Source organism: Schistocerca cancellata, chromosome 9 (assembly GCF_023864275.1).
Source record: "Schistocerca cancellata isolate TAMUIC-IGC-003103 chromosome 9, iqSchCanc2.1, whole genome shotgun sequence".
Lineage (NCBI taxonomy): Eukaryota > Metazoa > Arthropoda > Insecta > Orthoptera > Acrididae > Schistocerca > Schistocerca cancellata.
The window spans coordinates 325128403-325146856 of record NC_064634.1 but is presented as its reverse complement, the minus strand read 5'-3'; the positions used below and the strand labels follow the sequence as shown (position 1 = coordinate 325146856).

The 18454-nt window shown below is 42.2% G+C and overlaps 1 protein-coding gene across 1 annotated transcript in view; it reads right to left on the bottom strand.

Annotated features, from left to right (window-relative positions):
- LOC126101392 (calcium-binding protein 4-like) overlaps nt 1–18454 on the bottom strand; it is a 544715-nt gene that overhangs the window by 27144 nt on the left and 499117 nt on the right. Inside the window, exons 4-5 of the mRNA XM_049912057.1 lie at nt 13470–13713; nt 3453–3596 (exon numbers count right to left, since the gene is read on the bottom strand). Coding sequence (XP_049768014.1) covers nt 3453–3596; nt 13470–13713 — 388 coding nt within the window. The remainder of the gene's footprint in view (nt 1–3452; nt 3597–13469; nt 13714–18454) is intronic.

Below are 18454 nucleotides of genomic sequence, written 5' to 3'. Positions count from 1 at the left end.
GGGAGTCCATTACCTGTTCTTGAATGGCAAGCGCAGATGTGAAGCGGTTCAATGTGCCAGGTGCACAATACAGTGATCCTCTTCTGTATTGGTCGACCAGAACCTTAACGACGAATAAGCCTGTCCTCACTTTTTCATGCAGTGCAACAACTTCTGCGTGACTCCTTCTTTTGGTAGGAATGGTAGAAATCCCTTAGGTCACGCACTTTCTTTTCATTTACAGGCACATGTCAAATATATGTTGAATATGAGTCCCACAAAAACATTGCAGTCCACAGCAGAAAGTTCTATGAAAAGACGTTCTGAGTGGTTCACAAAAAACAAACTCATTATAAATACTGAAAAAACTGTGTGTCTCGATTTTCATTTAATTCCTCCAGCTAATCAAATGTCTATTCAAGCACAATTAAAAATGATCCCCTAGAAAATGTGTCAAAAGATTTTTGGGTCTATGGGTTCAGCAAGACTTAAAGTGGGACACACATATAAATAACTTGTCTAGAAAACTATCACCTGCGTGCTATGGCCTAAGAATTTTAAAGGCTACAACAAGGAGAACAACAGTACTGCAGGCATACTATGCACAGTTCCACTCACTAGTCCGATATGGGATCGTTTTCTGGGGATACTCAACTCACAGTGTAAAGATTTTTAGAATGAAAAAAAGAGCTCTAAGAACAATTTGTGGCCTTAAAAAGATGGAGTCCTGTAAATCCTATTTTACTGAGCTTGTTGTTCTAAATGTTCCAAGTTTATTCATTTACGAAAGTATCTTGTTCAGTAGGGACTACCTCCTGAAAACAGGCCAACTGCTACAGACCAAAAATGTAGACGACTATAGTACCAGAGGGAAATCAAATATATATAAAAAATATCACAGAACAACCACCTATCAGAGGAACATAATTAACGTTGGAGTAATACTACACAATAAGATACCAGAGGAAATAAAAATGCTACTCATCCAATATTTAAATCTAAACTAAAGGCATTTCTAATAAAGCACTGTTTCTAACAAAATTAATTGTAATAGGTACCTATTTTTAATTTGCCTACTATTTTGCTAATACTATGTATTATTGTAACTTATCTTCGACCTGTCCAATATAAATTGTGTAGTTTGTGCTGTATGATAAAACTGGACCAATAAAAAATCAAATAAAATAAAATATTCTCTCTGTTTATCAGACCAATTTCACTTCCGAATATCCCACAAATCTGGATACTGCACGATTCCATCAGCCAGCCAACTGGAGACCCACATTGAGGCCTCTTTGAAATTCTGTCAGGTACTGATAACGCTGCCTCACACTAATGCATGTCATCATTTCTTTATGTTACTGTTGTTGTGACACTCTGGCACTTTCTTATGAATGTAATGCAAGTATGTGCTGAAATATTCGATGCTCTTTTCATTTCCATCTGATTAGGAAACGAAGGATAAAATAAGTATTTGGTTAGGCAGGAGCCTAAGAGGACAGCGTAACCATTTCAGACCCACTGGCTACAATTGTGTACATTAAATTTTACTGTCTATTGTATTGTGTGGAACTGGGGACCTAGAAACGGGTGAGAGGCTTCGTCCCCACCGTAGCCCGCAGCAGCACACAACCCCACAACAGGCTACAGCAGTCCACTCACCCCACCGCCGCCCCACACCGAACCCAGGGTTATTGTGACTATAAATGTAAGAACCTTCAACATCGCAGCGCGTGAGCAATCGTTGGTTAATATATTAAAAAACTAAAAACCCGCCTCGATTGTGAAAAAAGCACCTAGTGTTAAGCGTTAACATAGGTTTCAGCGTAGATAAGTACACCTTCTTCAGAACAACAATAAAACCCACAAGTGCCTAAGAAGACCTTTGGAAATGATTAAAAGAACACCATAGCTATACATTTATAAACGAAAAAGAAAAGAAAAACACAAACAGTACATATGTACAAAGTCAAAACCACTAATTAACTTAATGGTGTACGCTCCATCTCACACCGGCCTATGTTCGATGGGCCATGACCCGCCATAAACTGCAGCTACAAACGGTCGCTCACTTGCAAGCCTGACCCGCTCATCAAAATGTCTTTGCTGCTCATTTTACTCGCAGCAATTAGATGAGATTCATAACCACATCCTTTGGAACTGGTAAGTACGGTATTCTAGAAAAGAGGTCAGATATTTGTGACAAGAAAGAATATGATTATCATTGTTGGTTTTTTCATTCGCAGCAGCGTCGTTTTTCGTTTTTTTAAAATTCGAATTAAGTCACGAAATCGAAGAAACTCATTCCTGATGAAGCACGCTTTTATATGCGGATATCATCGAACGGTGCAGAAGATACTTATAATTCTGTTACATAAATTAGAAAGTCGCAAAATGTGTTACAAACGCGAAGATGGAAAAAAATCGCACTTCCTTCGACTCCCCCATTGCGCGTCTTACGGATGACCGCAGTGACTCAAATTTAAGTATAACAAATCGTGATAAATCTTAATTGTCTTGAAACAATGTACTGACATAACACGCAAGTTACAATACGGAAACAAAGAAATAAGACGAATCCTCTCAAAATTAACGTGGGACGTCATGTGACCGATTTCAGACGAACGCCAGTCGAAGTCCTTATTTAAGTCACTCGTCATTCTTTGGTTATTTTAAAAGCGAGATAGCACGTATGCGAACTTGCTAGATATGTAACTGCCGAATTTCTTTTGGAAATCATACCCAAAGTTTGCGCAGTGTATAATTGCACACGCAAAAGCAGTAAAACTACGAATGTATCTCATTTAATGTGCGCACTGTTCAAAAATATTATCTCTTGGTGGTTTTGTTCATTAGTGTTATACACCAGCACAGAAAGAACTTACATATGTTTAACTTTAGGTGAATTTTTTATTTTAGGCTAGGTTTCATAACTTCCTTACTCACTATCATGTACCACGCCCCTCTCTTTTGACTTCCGAAAACATGGCGAAGGGTGGTTCAATTTGCTTCACTCTCATCGCATTGTTGCTTCCTTATGGTATTCTGTCTCTTTGGTAAAAATCGCTTAATCGCTGGGCTGGCATAGCAACAGAGAAATCAACGAATCCGATTGCAGCTGATTTCAATATTGGTTTGTGAAAGTAACAGTATTTACGTTGCACATTATAGTAGTAATCGTTACATTCAAAACGCGAAAGAGTATAAGAATCAGTAATCATTGAATTATCTTAGGATGCATGCGAGATACGATCTTCGGTGGTCTAACAATCTGATGAATAGTAGGTAGGTCACCCTAGATACGTCGTGCTGGTTGAATAACGAGGTTATCGCACATTAAGATGGTCGTACCAGTGCAATGCGTTTTCGCTCGCATGCGTCATCGCCAGCGCGAGAGAAAAGAGGCATAGGGTGGACATACCTTTAGGGCGAACAAAGGAACGCTGTGCAACGTGCAGCAGAGAGAGACGTACCGTCAATGTCGACCTCGTGCAGCATCTGCTGGAGCTCCTCCTCGCGCGCGAACTGTCCCAGGCTGCGCATGACACGGCCCAGCTCGTCCTGTGTGATGCTCCCGTCTCCGTCCTTGTCGAACAGCCGGAAAGCCTCACGGAACTCTGCGGGCAGAAGACCACAAAGGCTGCACATCCAGGTGGCGCAATAGCTGCGGTGGCGAGGGGAAGCCGCTAGCAGGAAAGGGCGAGGCGCGGACACGGATGTCTGCTAATGCGAAATGCTGCTTCTTTAGCCGCCAGAGCACAATGGAGATGTGTGGTTTAAAATTAGCTGAAAACCCGGAGTTTCCGTCTCGATAATGCTGAAGCCACAGCATTGTGTGTAATTGCGGTTGACGTTGGTAAATACTACAGTGTGTCCGAGAAGTCCCCGTACCTCAAGCCAAAACTCAGCGCTGTAATAAATATAGTTGAAATTACAGTGAAATGAACACCCTTAGTTGCTTACAGGCGTTGACATACGTCAACGGGGACAGATGAAAATGTGTCCCCCGACCGGGACTCGAACCCGGGATCTCCTGCTTACATGGGAGACGCTCTATTCATCAGATGTTCAAGTGGCCGGTGAGCCTTAACTATATATATACTAAAATGGTATATGTTCTTTCGGACATGTCTTAGCATATAAATATAGTTGAGAAGGTCGCGCACAGAATCTCGGTTTGGTGGGGGGAGAGGGGGGGGGGGGTCTTGGCGCTCGGTTCCTATTTGAGTTAAGAGCGTAGCGTAAAATTTTTTTTGGTTTACCTAGGACTCTTGGTTATTTGTATAACCTTTCGACCGTCTGCCTTACTGCAGCAGCTATATTATCGTGTATTAAGCAACGTTCTAATGACGAACCGGAGCCGACGCCTAGTCGGATTGTGCGAATCGATTAATTTCCTTTGCAAAAGATGTTAGCTGGGTTGAAATTAATGCTCAGGTAATGACACCATTTGCGTATGCACCACTCGGATTTTACGTGCAAATACGTGCAAAAAACACTTTTTCTAGGAGCTTTTTGAGACGAATCACTTCTGTATTTTAAACTTGTACGAATGGGTTCAAACTTTGCACTAAGGTGCATAAATGGATAAACTCAAGAGGAATTTTTTTCATCCGATAATCTTTATCCGTTGTCGATATACGATGGTTTAAAGCGAATGTAGCACGTAAAATCATTATTACGTGAACTGAATGTGCGGAAGAGGTTTAAAGTGATTCAGATAAATAAAAGAAGCATTCTTACGATAAAACTGAATACTCTGTTTCAAAAACCTAGCTTCATTTGAATTTTACGTCCAAAAAATATGTTTAGTGAGTTTTTTTTACGCGCATCGATTATATGTTTCATTCTTGTGCGAATTGGTTCAAATTTCGTAATAATGTAGACAAATACGTTTAATTAATGGTCGTCCTTGTGTTTTGTGAAAAATTTATCCGCTGCCACGATTTAGGCAACCATGAAATAGGCAACATGGTTCGAAAGACAATAAAAAGGTCCTATACCAGATCAGTCGTCCCCCGAATCAACAAAAATCTACATCGGTTGCCAATCTATGGCGGTCTAATGTCAAAATTACGGTAAAGTTGTGAAGAAGAAGGAAGAATTCTCCTATCAAGGCACAAAAAAGGCGAAGATGTACTGTTAAGAGTTAGGGATTTACAAGATGGAATCTAGATTTTCTACTTATCTGACAGCTTCAAAGACATTTAAATCAAAACGTCATGCCCTATCTGCTCTTTTTTGCGAGTTAATACTACTTGCCCAGCCCACTGAGCTCTTTTAGTTGAAAGTTGTTGGCACACCTACATATTACAATTTATAGGCTGAAGCCCTGATCGAGTGCGCAAAATCCAGAAGAATCGCCAGCTGCAGTAAACAATATATTATACAGCATGGCTGAAGAGCATACATGTAAGAACTAAAATATTTTTTCTGGGAGGATAAAATTTCTGGGGATGGAATTGTTCCTGGGAGGGGGGGGGGGGGGGGTTCCATCACGTATCATGTTAATTTACTTGAGACGATGCATTATAGTAAATGATATAGGTACTAGTCCTAATATGAATATGTCAATATGTTTTGATCTGGATGTCTTTGAAGCTGTCAAATGAGTCGAAAAATTAGTTACCTTCATTTGCACCCCTAACTTTGCCCAGGCATATTCGCCTCTTTTGTTCTATGACAGGGACAGTTTTCATTCTAGTATTGCGTATTATATTACTTACAAGGGACATCCAATAACTGAAGAGACAAACTGATGTAGAAATGAAACATCTTGTAGGAGGAGTTCCGTGCTTTCACGTCTTTAGGCTGACACTACTGACAGATAATTTTTTTTTTTTATGACGTCCATATTGAATTTAGATGGGTAGATCACATAACTAATGAGGAAGTATTGAATAGGATTGGGGAGAAGAGAAGTTTGTGGCACAAGTTGACCAGAAGAAGGGATCGGTTGGTAGGACATGTTCTGAGGCATCAAGGGATCACCAACTTAATATTGGAGGGCAGCGTGGAGGGTAAAAATCGTAGGGGGAGACCAAGAGATGAATACACTAAGCAGATTCAGAAGGATGTAGGTTGCAGTAGGTACTGGGAGATGAAGAAGCTTGCACAGGATAGAGTAGCATGGAGAGCTGCATCAAACCAGTCACAGGACTGAAGACCACAACAACATTGAATTTAACTAAACTTGAGACCTAGAGTTGGCATATCAGAAGATTAGTTTGGCAAGATAGAGCTACAGTGATCAAGTTGATATTTAGTGCGACTGTGGAGATGACTAGACTGTTAATCATAAAACGCTTCAATGCCGACTGTATTCAGCCTCCTGTACAGAAGATGAACTTCATCAAGGCGTAGAAAATGCATTGGAAATGACCATGGTTTGGGCAAAAGTAAAAAACTCATAATCGTGTTAATATGTACGTTTCCGATACGAGAAATAAATAAATAAATTGCATTTAACGATGGCATGTGCGCTTGAAGGTTCCCCGTTGATTCAACAACGTGCAGTGATCCGTTTTTTGCTTTCTGAAAGTGAAAAACCGGCTAAAATCTTTTCTGGAATGATTTTATAGTATGGTGAAAGTCGTACAAACAGCGAAAATTTTGATAAATGGATAGAGGAGTTCAAAAACGGTTGAAGCTCGGTGGCCACTTGAAACCCTCACTGATGATATTATTTGTGAAGATTGACGTCTTAGGGTTGAACATTTAGCAAAAACAGTTGCAGTAAGTGTTGGCACAGTTCATAGCGTTATCAGTAACAAGCTCAATTACAGTAAAACAAGTACAAGACGGCAAGAGTCAGAATGAGCACAAACTATAAAGAACGCTGCGAAAGGGAAGAGGACCCTTTTCTGAACAAGATTTTAACGTGTGATGGAATTTAGGTTCACCATTTCGATCCAAAGTTCAGAAACAACGAGGAGGTCAAATAATTTGTGGAAAAGTGACAACAAGACAAAGATTCTTTGCATCAGGTATAAAAACGCTATTTCATTATAGGGACAAGTGTTTAATATTGGTAGGGATCATGTTCAGAAGTGGTAAAAGTCTCATTTTGTAAAAATGCAGTTTTTTCTTCATTGTTTCCTTAATTATTGACTGTCCCTCGCTCGCTGTGTTTCTGTTTCCCGTCCTCTGTCCATGCTTCTTGTCGGCTTCGTGTCTTCGGCTTCATCTTGATTGCCTTTTTGGTTGCCCATATTTGTTTCATCTTCCGGCTGTGATCTTGCTTGCGTTATTCGGTCCTTTTTACGCCTATTCGTTTGTCACAGTGTATCTCATGTAGTTTACTTTTCTTAATTATGTTTCTGAATTTTTTTCTGTCGTTTTTGTGTCTGCTGTTATGTTGAGTTGGTTCAGGTCGTTTTTTACCTCTGCCACCCATTTGTTGTTTCTAGTGGTTATCCAGTCAATGATCTGTTTGGTCAGTCTGTGTGATGGCATTCTGTGTAGGTGTCCATAGAATTGTAGAATTGTAGTCTGAGTTTTCTAATTATTTCTGTGGTTGTCTCCGTATGTTTGTATAGTTCCTCTGTAGGTTTCTTGATCCATATTCCATTGTTGTTAGTTGCGCCAAATATATTCCTAAGTATTTTCCGTTCTACTTTTTGTAGTTGTCTGATACGTGTATGCTCTAGGATTAGTGTGGTCTCTGCTGCATATAGTGCCTCGGGGAGCCCCACCGTGTCGTAGGGGCTTAATTTGGCTTTTTGTGAGATAGACTTCTTGTTGTAATGGTTCCACACTACTTTGTATGCCTTGTCCAGTTTAGTTTTTCTTTCTTCGTTTGAGTCTCTGTTATGTCCGCTCATTTGTAGTGTTTCACCGAGGTATTTGAAGTTGCCGCTTTGTAAATCGTACCGTACTTTGTGTTCAGATTGAGAGTTCCTTTGTGCTCCTAAACTGTGTCGAAAAGACATCTGTAGAAGATCTGTAGTCCAGTAGAGATCTGTAGTCCAGTTTTGGAAGCGATTTCGTGTAGTTTTTCAATAGAATCTTTTGTTTTGTTTATACCTTTCGTGACAATCGTCAAATCGTCTGAAAAAGCCAGGCATTTAATCTGTAGGTTTCGTAAGGTTATCCCGTGTTGTGATGTCTCTCATTCTTTTATTACCTTATCTAACACTAAATTGAAAAGGAGAGATGAGAGGCCATCGCCTTGTCGGACACCTGTGCGAATTTCAAAGGGCTCTGATAGTTCCCCACAGAACTTTACTTTGGAGGTCGTGTTAGTCAATGTTTGCTCGATGATAGTCCGTGTTTTGTTGTCTACTTTGTATTCTGCTAGAATTTGGAAGAGAGTTTTCCGGTCGATAAAGTCGTATGCCTTTTTAAAGTCGACAAAGGTAATGATCATGTTCTGTTTGTGTTGCAAAATCATTTTCAGGTTCCAAATTTGTTCCGTACAAGACACCCCTTTACGGAAGCCTGCTTGGTATTCCCCAATTAAGTGGTCGGTCTGGTATTCTAGTCTGTTTAGTAAAGCTTCAGAGAGGATCTTGTATGTGACCGGTAGTAGGGATATTCCTCTGTAGTTGTTTAGGTCAGTCTTGTCACCTTTTTTGTGTAGTGGGAGTATAAGGGCAGTTTTCCAGCCGTCAGGAATTTTCATGGTCTTCCAGATATCTTCCAAGATCTTACGGATGTCTTTGGTGAGTTCTGGGTCTTGTAACTTCCGGATTTCCGCGATGATGCCGTCTTCTCCTGGTGCTCTACGATTCTTGAGTGACTTGATTATTTCTTTAACTTCTTCTAGAGTTGAGGTTCACTATCTGGATTGTACGTGCTTGTTTCTATCATCATTTCTTCCATAGGGAGGTCCATGTTGAGGAGTTTTTCAAAGTACGTTGCCAGAATGTCACAACTGTTTTTGGTATTGGTTTCCAAGGTTCCATCCCATCTTTTGAAGCAAAAGTTGGGTGGTTGATATCCAGTCATATTTTCTCTAAACTTTCCTTAGAAGTTTCTTGTATTGTTCTTCGTGAAGTCCGACTCGATCTCCGTCAGTCGCCGTTTGTCATACTGTCGTATTTCACTGCGAATGATTTTCCTTGATTGTTTCTGTGTTTTCAGGAAGTTCATCCAATTCTCTTGGGATTTATGGCTACTAAATTTTTTCCATGCACTGATTCGTTGGTCAATAGCTTGGTCACATGTGTGGTTCGACCAGCGGTGTTTCCTTGTGCGTGGTGCTTGTGCTAGTTTCCTGGCCTCTCGGATTCTTCCTGAAAGTTGTGTCCAGTCTGTCGTTTCCTTCATTTTAATTTTGTCTAATATTTGTGTCTGGTTTAAAGCAAGGTATTCTGAATCTGGTCCAACAATTTTGTTCTTATGGAGCTTATTAGGTATTTGCGTAAGGCGTGATATATATATATATATATATATATATATATATATATATATATATATATATATATATATATATTTAACGGTACATGAACCGGACACGTTGGAAATGCGGTCAATATCTCAGCTCTTTTATATACCGGACACGTTGGAAATGCGGTCAATATCTCAGCTCTTTTATATATATATATATATATATATATATATATATATATATATATATATATATATATATATATATATATATATATATATAAAAGAGCTGAGATATTGACCGCATTTCCAACGTGTCCGGTTCATGTACCGTTAAAAATTGTAACGTGTCCGGTTCATGTACCGTTAAAAATTGTCCAAACAGGTATTGAGATGACATCTTGCCGCTTAACGTAACATGAAGTGGGGGCTTCTTTTCAATTCTTGCACATATGGGATTTTTTCTTAGACGGTAAAATCATATTTGAACTCTGTTATCTGCTATAAATCGCTTTGGGGATTCCGTTCAGATTCTTTCTTCTCAGTTGCTCCTTCTGGCTCGCTCAGTGTATGCCCAAACAGGTATCGAGACGACATCCTTCTCCTTAACGTAACATGGAGTGGGGTTTCCTTTTCAATTCTTGCACATATGGGATTTTTTCGTAGACGATAAAATCACATTTGAACTCTGTTATCTGCTATATATCGCTTTGGGGATCCCGTTCAGATTCTTTCTTCTCAGTTACTCCTTCTGGCTCGCTCAGTGTGTGTCAATCAGTTTCCACTTTTTTCTCACACATATGTTATTTTATACATATCTGGACTGTTTTCCTCATATTCTAGCCACCAAATATTATAATGTTCTGGAGACACCTATTTATGAAACTTTCTATCAATGATGATGCATTTTTGTCTACTTTTCAACTTACCAATTGTCTCAACCTTCCTGTGCGCCTCAATGTTCTTACATTCCAGAATCCAATATGGGTTTTCCTTTTTAAACCAAAGGTCATCATATCCTTTGGATCCATCCAGTTATTTCTCCCTTTAGTTTCTATGATTTTAATGTTTTGGAGTTACGGGTTATTGGCCCACAGACCCAGAGTGTTCAGGTGGGGCTGCCACCTCATGGTCTGGACACCTTCCAAGATTTGACGTCAGGATCCTACCGCTTAGATAGATGGTCTTCACTCTGAGTATCCACCTTCCACAGTAAGGGCTATGTGCATCAGCGTTGTCCTGGGCCACATTGTGCTGCTACATTAGGGCTCTGTTCCTACTGCCACACAATCACAGACAGTGTTTCATTAAGGTAGCGTGTCCTAAGGGCGTATGCAAAAACTGCTTATTGGCAGCCTGACTGGTCAGCCGATATCCCCCCTCCCCCCCCCCCCCTTACCCGAAAAGCAGGTTGCTCACCCACCTGCAATATATATAAATGACCTAGTAGATAGTGTCGGAAGTTCCATGCGGCTTTTCGCGGATGATGCTGTAGTATACAGACAAGTTGCAGCGTTAGAAAATTGCAGCGAAATGCAGGAAGACCTGCAGCGGATAGGAACTTGGTGCAGGGAGTGGCAACTGACCCTTAACATAGACAAATGTAATGTATTGCGAATACGCAGAAAGAAGGATCCTTTATTGTATGATTATATGATAGCGGAACAAACACTGGTAGCAGTTACTTCTGTAAAATATATGGAAGTATGTGTACGGAACGATTTGAAGTGGAATGATCATATAAAAATAATTGTTGGCAAGGCGGGTGTCAGGTTGAGATTCATTGGGAGAGCCATTAGAAAATGTAGTCCATCAACAAAGCACGTGGCTTACAAAACACTCGTTCAACCTATATTTGAGTACTGCTCATCAGTGTGGGATCCGTACCAGATCGGGTTGACGGAGGAGATAGAGAAAATCCAAAGAAGAGCGGCGCGTTTCGTCACAGGGTTATTTGGTAAGCGTGATAGCGTTACGGAGATGTTTAGCAAACTCAAGTGGCAGACTCTGCAAGAGAGGCGCTCTGCATCGCGGTGTAGCTTGCTGTCCAGGTTTCGAGAGGGTGCGTTTCTGGATGAGGTATCGAATATATTGCTTCCCCCTACTTATACCTCCCGAGGAGATCACGAATGTAAAATTAGAGAGATTCGTGCGCGCACGGAGGCTTTCCGTCAGTCGTTCTTCCCGCGAACCATACGCGACTGGAACAGGAAAGGGAGGCAATGACAGTGGGACGTATAGTGCCCTCCGCCACACACCGTTGGGTGGCTTGCGAAGTGTAAATAATAACGATAATAATTACGTGTAGCTAGGGCCTCCCGTCGGGTAGACCGTTCGCCTGGTGCAAGTCTTTCGAGCTGACGCCACTTCGGCGACCTGCGCGTCGATGGGGATGAAATGATGATGATTAGGACAAGACAACTCCCAGTCCCTGAGCGGAGAAAATCTCCGACCCAACCGGGAATCGAACCCGGGCCCTTAGGATTGACATTGCGTCACGCTGACCACTTTTTTTCTTTTTTTTTTAGGGCCTCCCATTTCCCCTTCTAGCCCTTCCATTCGCTCTTCTTCATGCGCCTTCTTTGGCGAGCTTCAATGTCCCACTTTATTTTTTTTTTAATGCGTTATGAAACTGAATTGCATCTTGAAGACAATGTTAGAAATTTGTAATCCGAATAGATTACCGTGAAAATAACTCTCTCTATAATACTATTGACTGCATAAACGGAACGCAAAATATTCTTCCATTAGAATTTAAACAAAATTGAGAGAGAAGGAAAAGTAAAAATTAAGAGAGGAAATTAAACTTCTTTAGTGATGCACGTCTTATGCATGAGCATAGTTTTTCCCTACTATTCTTGTACTGTGGCATGGCTCCTGTTACTTTTTGGGAAAGCATGCTTTTCGGTCGATTTCATGTTATTTAGGTATTAATCGTTGCCTTGTTTCTGAAACAAAATTCGCATCATATTCCCGAACTTCTTTTTATGGTCTTAGTTCCGGTATATTTTGAAGTATTCGTCTTTCAGATATTGTCGATATTCTTGTAGATTGTCATTGCCTTTGTTCTTGACAACATAATTGACAAAATTTCTGAATAGCCACAAGATGACATTGTTTTTTTGTGGTGGAAAGGAAATTTCTTATGGGAAGAGTATATCGTGTAGTGTGATTTCTCTTCCATCGGTCCGTTTGAGAAAAGCAACTTGCAATACAATGTCATTCAAAATAGTCTTGTATCCATTACAGATGAAGCGATGCTTTAAGGAGTCCAAATTGTGACATTTCTGGCACACATTTGTTGCATGTAGTCTTATTGAATACAGTTTTTCATTGGTACTAATAATGTTGTTGACAACTCTGTACCATGACGCTTGCACTTCCGTAGTCAGTGTTTTGTTATTTATGTTAGTCCATATTTTTTTCCCAGTTGTTGTTGGGATACTTCAGCTCCATTTTATTTTGTTGTCGCGCGATTGTAACTTATCTTCTATATATTTACTTGTCCTCTTATTTTTGTCTGTTAAAATGCATGTCAAGTTGGTTGGTTGGTTGGTTTGGGGAAGGAGACCAGACAGCGTGGTCATCGGTCTCATCGGATTAGGGAAGGATTGGGAAGGAAGTCGGCCGTGCCCTTTCAGAGGAACCATCCCGGCATTTGCCTGGAGTGATTTAGGGAAATCACGGAAAACCCAAATCAGGATGGCCGGACGCGGGATTGAACCGTCGTCCTCCCGAATGCGAGTCCAGTGTCTAACCACTGCGCCACCCCGCTCGGTGCATGTCAAGTAGCTTAATTATACATAAAAATCCTTAATACGCTTTAGGTTGTAATTTATGTTGTGAACATCGACTGGCGGCGGACGCGGAGTATAAATGTAGATGTAGATGTAGATGTGAGTCCACTGTGGCCGCATGGTGGACCCTACATGCCGTCACTGACAAATGTGGGATGATATGTAGCATTCGATTCTAGCAGGTAGAGGTCCGCCAGCAAACCGATGCACTCAGACCACAGACCAGGCTGCTATAAAATCGTCCACACAAAGACGAACAGGTCGGGGCAGTCCCGATCGGCAGGAGGGAGGTCGCCCAGCTGGTTGACCTGTGTACGGCGTTATTCCTATGACAAGTGTTCATTAGGGCAGAGTGGTGCATACCTTTCATCTGCGACCTGGTGACCCCGCGGTGTGCGGCGGGGGGAGCGGCCTGCGTGCTGAAGGCGGCGTCGGGGGAGGTGCGCACAGGCACCCCCACCCCCACCGCCACCCCAGAGGAGGCCGTGCCCGCGCCAGCCGCCACGCCGCCGGTGACGCTGCCGCTGCTGCTGCTGTGGCTGGAGCCGGTCAGCTGGTGCTGCTGCTGCCCCTGGCTGGCCACCCCGGTGCCGGCGGTCTGGCGCGTCTGCGGGACACAACAGCAGGACGACTGCTCACAGCGACTCCAGAGCCCGCACCAGCCACGCGGCACAGAGCACAGAGCACAGAAGAACGCCAGGGCACAGGGTAGAGGACAGGTGTCGTGGGGACATGGCACTATGGAAAAGAGGTGCGGAACAGGGACAGGATAATGCTTTCTATTCCGACCTAAAATATTCCAGTATGCAACTATAGTACCTCGGTCAAATGTTAAATCAGAAAACGGATCGAAGCCATCTGTCCATTCAGTCTGTGACCATAATAGGATTAAAATGGAGGATCGCACAGAAAAGGCCCAAGTACTAAATGCCTTTTCCAAAACTGTTTCACAGAGGAAGATCGCACTGTAGTGACTCCTTTAAATCATCGAAAGAATGACAAAATGGCAGATATCGAAATAATGACCAAGGAATAGAAAATCAGCTGAAATCGCTCAAGGGAGGAAGCGCCACTGAACCTGAAGAGGTTCGTTCGATTTTGCAAACAGATTACGAAGGAACCGCTTTACTGGCCGCGATGTACTGTAGATCAATGGAAGAGTGAAGCATTCCTTTTTTTTCATTTTTGAATCATCACTCTTCTCAATTATTCAAAAACAACCTTAATCGCATTTATTATTATTATACCGCCAAACGGTTTCAACCCGACGTAGGGGTCATTTTCTGGGCGTTTACGCTGTGAAATTATAGATATCGGTCAGAAAGACTTCATCATACAACAGCTAAAATTACATAAATTTAAAATATGTTACCCATTGGTCGACTGCTGTTGGTGTCACTCCTGTCTACATAACGGCAGGAAAGTATGCTGGACTAACTCTTCGTATGGGCTTAAATAGTGTGCTGAGATCACGTGAATAGACGGCAAAACCCCCAACGGCAGTTTATTATACGTAATTACTAGTCACCTTGGTTTAACATAAATTTAAGTGACAGTAAATAACAGAAAACGGAACCATTCCATTCAAAAATAGTTACGATTATAGTGTTAATTATAAAATAATAAAAAATGTTTCGTAGTCAACTCGTAAAATTCGTAAAAGTATATTACGTTATGCGCCATAATATAAAGTAAAACAATTTGCGACACACAAAAACTGGTGTCGTCTTGTAATATAATATATCTATTCGTACATTTGAGTCAATTTACTAAACGGCTAATATCGAAGGACTATAGAGCCCTCTACTCCTTGTGGTGAGGACGCCGTTGCCATGGATTATAAAGCGTATATCAGGCGCCCTCTAGTCTGCGTAGCGAGGACGCCGACGTTGTGGTAGCAGCTGGTGTGTTCGTATGGTGTTATCTTCTGTCTGGTTTGATGCAGCCCGCCGCGAATTTCTCATGTAGCAAATTTTTCATCTCAGGGCAGCACTTGCAACCTATGTCCTCAATTATCTACTGGATCTATTCCACTCTGTCTTTCTTTCCAGGTTTTACCCTCTACCGCTCCCTCCATTACCACAGAAGTTATTCCATGATATCTTAACGGATGTCCCATCATCTTGCCAGTGTTTTCCATACGTTCCTTTCCTCTCAGATTCTACCCAAAACCACCTCATTCCTTACGTTATCCGTCCACCTAATTTTTAACATCCGTCTATAGCACCCCATCTCAAATGCTTAGATTCTCTTGGGTTCTGGATTTCTCACAGTCTACGTTTCTTTACCATACAGTGCTGTACATTCTCAGAAACTTCTTCCTCAAATTAAGGCCTATGTCTGATACTAGTAGACTTCTCTTCTCGGGATGCCCTTTTGCCAATGCTACTCTGCTCTTGATGTTCTCCTGCTCTGCCTGTCATTGGTTATTTTGCTGCCTAGGTAGCACAATTCTTTAACTTCATCTACTTCGTGACCATCAATCATCATGTTAAGCTGCTCGCTGTTCACATTCCTGCTGCTTCTCATAACTCTCATCTTTCTCTGATTTACTCTCAATCCATATTCTGTACGCATTACACTGTTCATTCCATCAGGAGATCCTGTAATTCTTCTTCACTGTCGCTGAGGATAGCAATGTCATCATGATACATTGATATCCTTTCACTGAGAATTTTAATTAAATCTTGAACCTTCCTTTTATTTCCATGGATTTTTTTCGACGCATAGATTGAACAGCACGGGCAAAAGACTACTTCCCTGTCTTACATTCTTTTTCTGAGCACTTCGTTCTTGGTCTTCCACTCTTATTAGTCCCTCCTGGCTCTTGTACATATTGTCTCTGCCCAAAGCTTATCCTAATTTTCCTCAGAATTTCGAACATCTTGCACTATTTGACTTTGTTGAACGCTTTTTCCAGGTCAATAGATCCGATGAACGTGTCTTGATTTTTATTCAGTCTTGCTTCCATTATCAACCGCAACGTCAGAACTGCCTCTCTGGTGCCTTTAACTTTGCTAAACCCAAACTGATCGTCATCTAAAACCTACTCAATTTTGTTTTCCATTCTTCTGTATATTATTATTGTCAGCAACATGGGTGCATGAGGTGCTAGGCTGATTGCGTGATAATTCCCGCACTTGTCGGGTCTTGCAGTCTTCGGAATTGTCAGGATGATATATTTCGGAAGTTATATGGTACATCTATTACTAGCTCAAATTTATTACCCGTTCAGTATCCTCATATACATTCTCCATCTTTTAATTTTCAGCTTGCGACGTCGGCATGTATATCTGAACTATCGTTGTCAGTGTTGGTTTGCTGTCGATTTTGATGAATACAAACCTATCACTGAACTGTTCACAGTAGCACACTCTCTGTCCTACCTTCCTATTCGTAACAGATTCTACTCCCGTTATACGATTTTCTGCTACTGTTGATATGTCCTATAATCAGCTGACCAGACTCTTGTCTTCTTTTCGTTTCACTTCACTGACTACCACCATATGTAGACTGAGCATTTGCATTTCGCTTTTCAGATTTTCTAGCTTTCCTACTAAGTTCAGACTTCTAACATTCCCCCCCCCCCCCCCTCCTGACTCGCAGTCTTGTCCTCATGATCACCTCCCCTTGTTGGCAGTCCCCTCCCGGAAATCCGATTGGGGACTGTTCCGGAATCTTTTGCCAATGGGGAGATCATCATGATACTTTTTTCAATTACAGGCTACATGCCCTGTGAATACAGATACGCGTCTTTAGTGCAGGGAAAGGCAATTCCATCAGATTGTTTGTAAAAGCGACTAAGTACACTACCTTATCAAAAGTTTCCTAATATCCCTATGTAATGCGGCATTTGCCACTATATGTCACTAGAGGTGGACCCTCCGGTATAAAAGTGGATGGAGAACATTATGGTGTCAGTGGAAGCGCAGTAACAGCAAAATGGGTCGGTTAGGAGAGTTCAAAAATGGCTCTGAGCACTATGGGACTTAACTTCTGAGGTCATGAGGTCATCAGTCCCCTAGAACGTAGAACTACTTAAACCTAACTAACCTAAGGACATCACACACATCCATGCCTGAGGCAGGATTCGAACCTGCGACCGTTGCGGTCACGCGGTTCTAGACTGAAGTGCCCAGAACCGCATGGCCACGCCGGCCGGCGGTTAGGAGAGTTCAGTGACTTCGAATATGGACTAGTCGTTTGACGTCAGTTGGGTAACAAATCCATCGAGGACAACAGAACTCTTCTAAAGCTGCCAAAGCAGACTGTTCGTCACGTGAGTGTGGAAACGCGAAGAACAACGTCAGCTGAACCAAATGCAGGTAGAGCTCATGTACAGGTGGACAGGGACCGCCGAGCGTTGCGGGGGTTTGTTGTAAATCGCATGAAATCACTGGAAGAAATCACTCGTGAGTTCCAGAATGCTACCAGCAGTCCAGCTACCACGATGACTACGCGTAAAGTGTTAAAAAACAATGGAGTACTGTGATTCAGCAACTCCTCATAAGCCACATACACTGACGAGCCAAAGAAACTCGCACACTTGCCTAATATTGTGTAGGACCCCCGCGAGCACACAGAAGTGCCGCAACACGACGTGGTATGGACTCGACTAATGTTTGAAGTAGTGCTGGAGGGAACTGACTCCATGATTCCTGCAGGGCTGTCCATAAATCCGTAAGAGTACGAGGGTGCGGAGACATCTTCTCACTAGCACGTTGCAGGCATCCCAGATATGCTCAATAACGTTCATGTATGGGGCGTCTGGTGGCCAGCGGAAATGTTTAAACTCAGAAGAGTGTTCCTGAAGCCACTCTGTAGCAATTTTGAGGTGTGGAGTGTCACATTGTCCTGCTGGAATTGCCCAAGTCCGTCGGAATGAACAATGGACATGAGTGGATGCAGGTGATCAGACAGGATGCTTACATACGTGTCACCTGTCGGAGTGGTATCTAGACATATCAGAGGTCCCACATCACTCCAACTGCACACGCCCTACACCATTACAGAGCCTCCACCAGCTTAAAGAGCCCCTTAATGACATGCAGGATCCGTGGGTCAATACAATTTGAAACGGGACTCCAGTCATCAACAGTCCAATGTCGGTGTTGGCTGGCCCAGGCGAGTTGACGAGCCCAGGCGAGGCGTAAAGCTTTGTGCAGTGCAATCATCAAGGGTACATGAGTGGGCCTTCTGCTCCGAAAGCCCATATCGATGATGTTTCATTGAATAGTTCGCACGCTGACACTTGTTGATGGCCTAGCACTGAAATCTGCAGCAATTTGCGGAAGGGTTGCATTTCTGTCACGTTGAACGATTCTCTTCAGTCGTCGATGGTCCCGTTC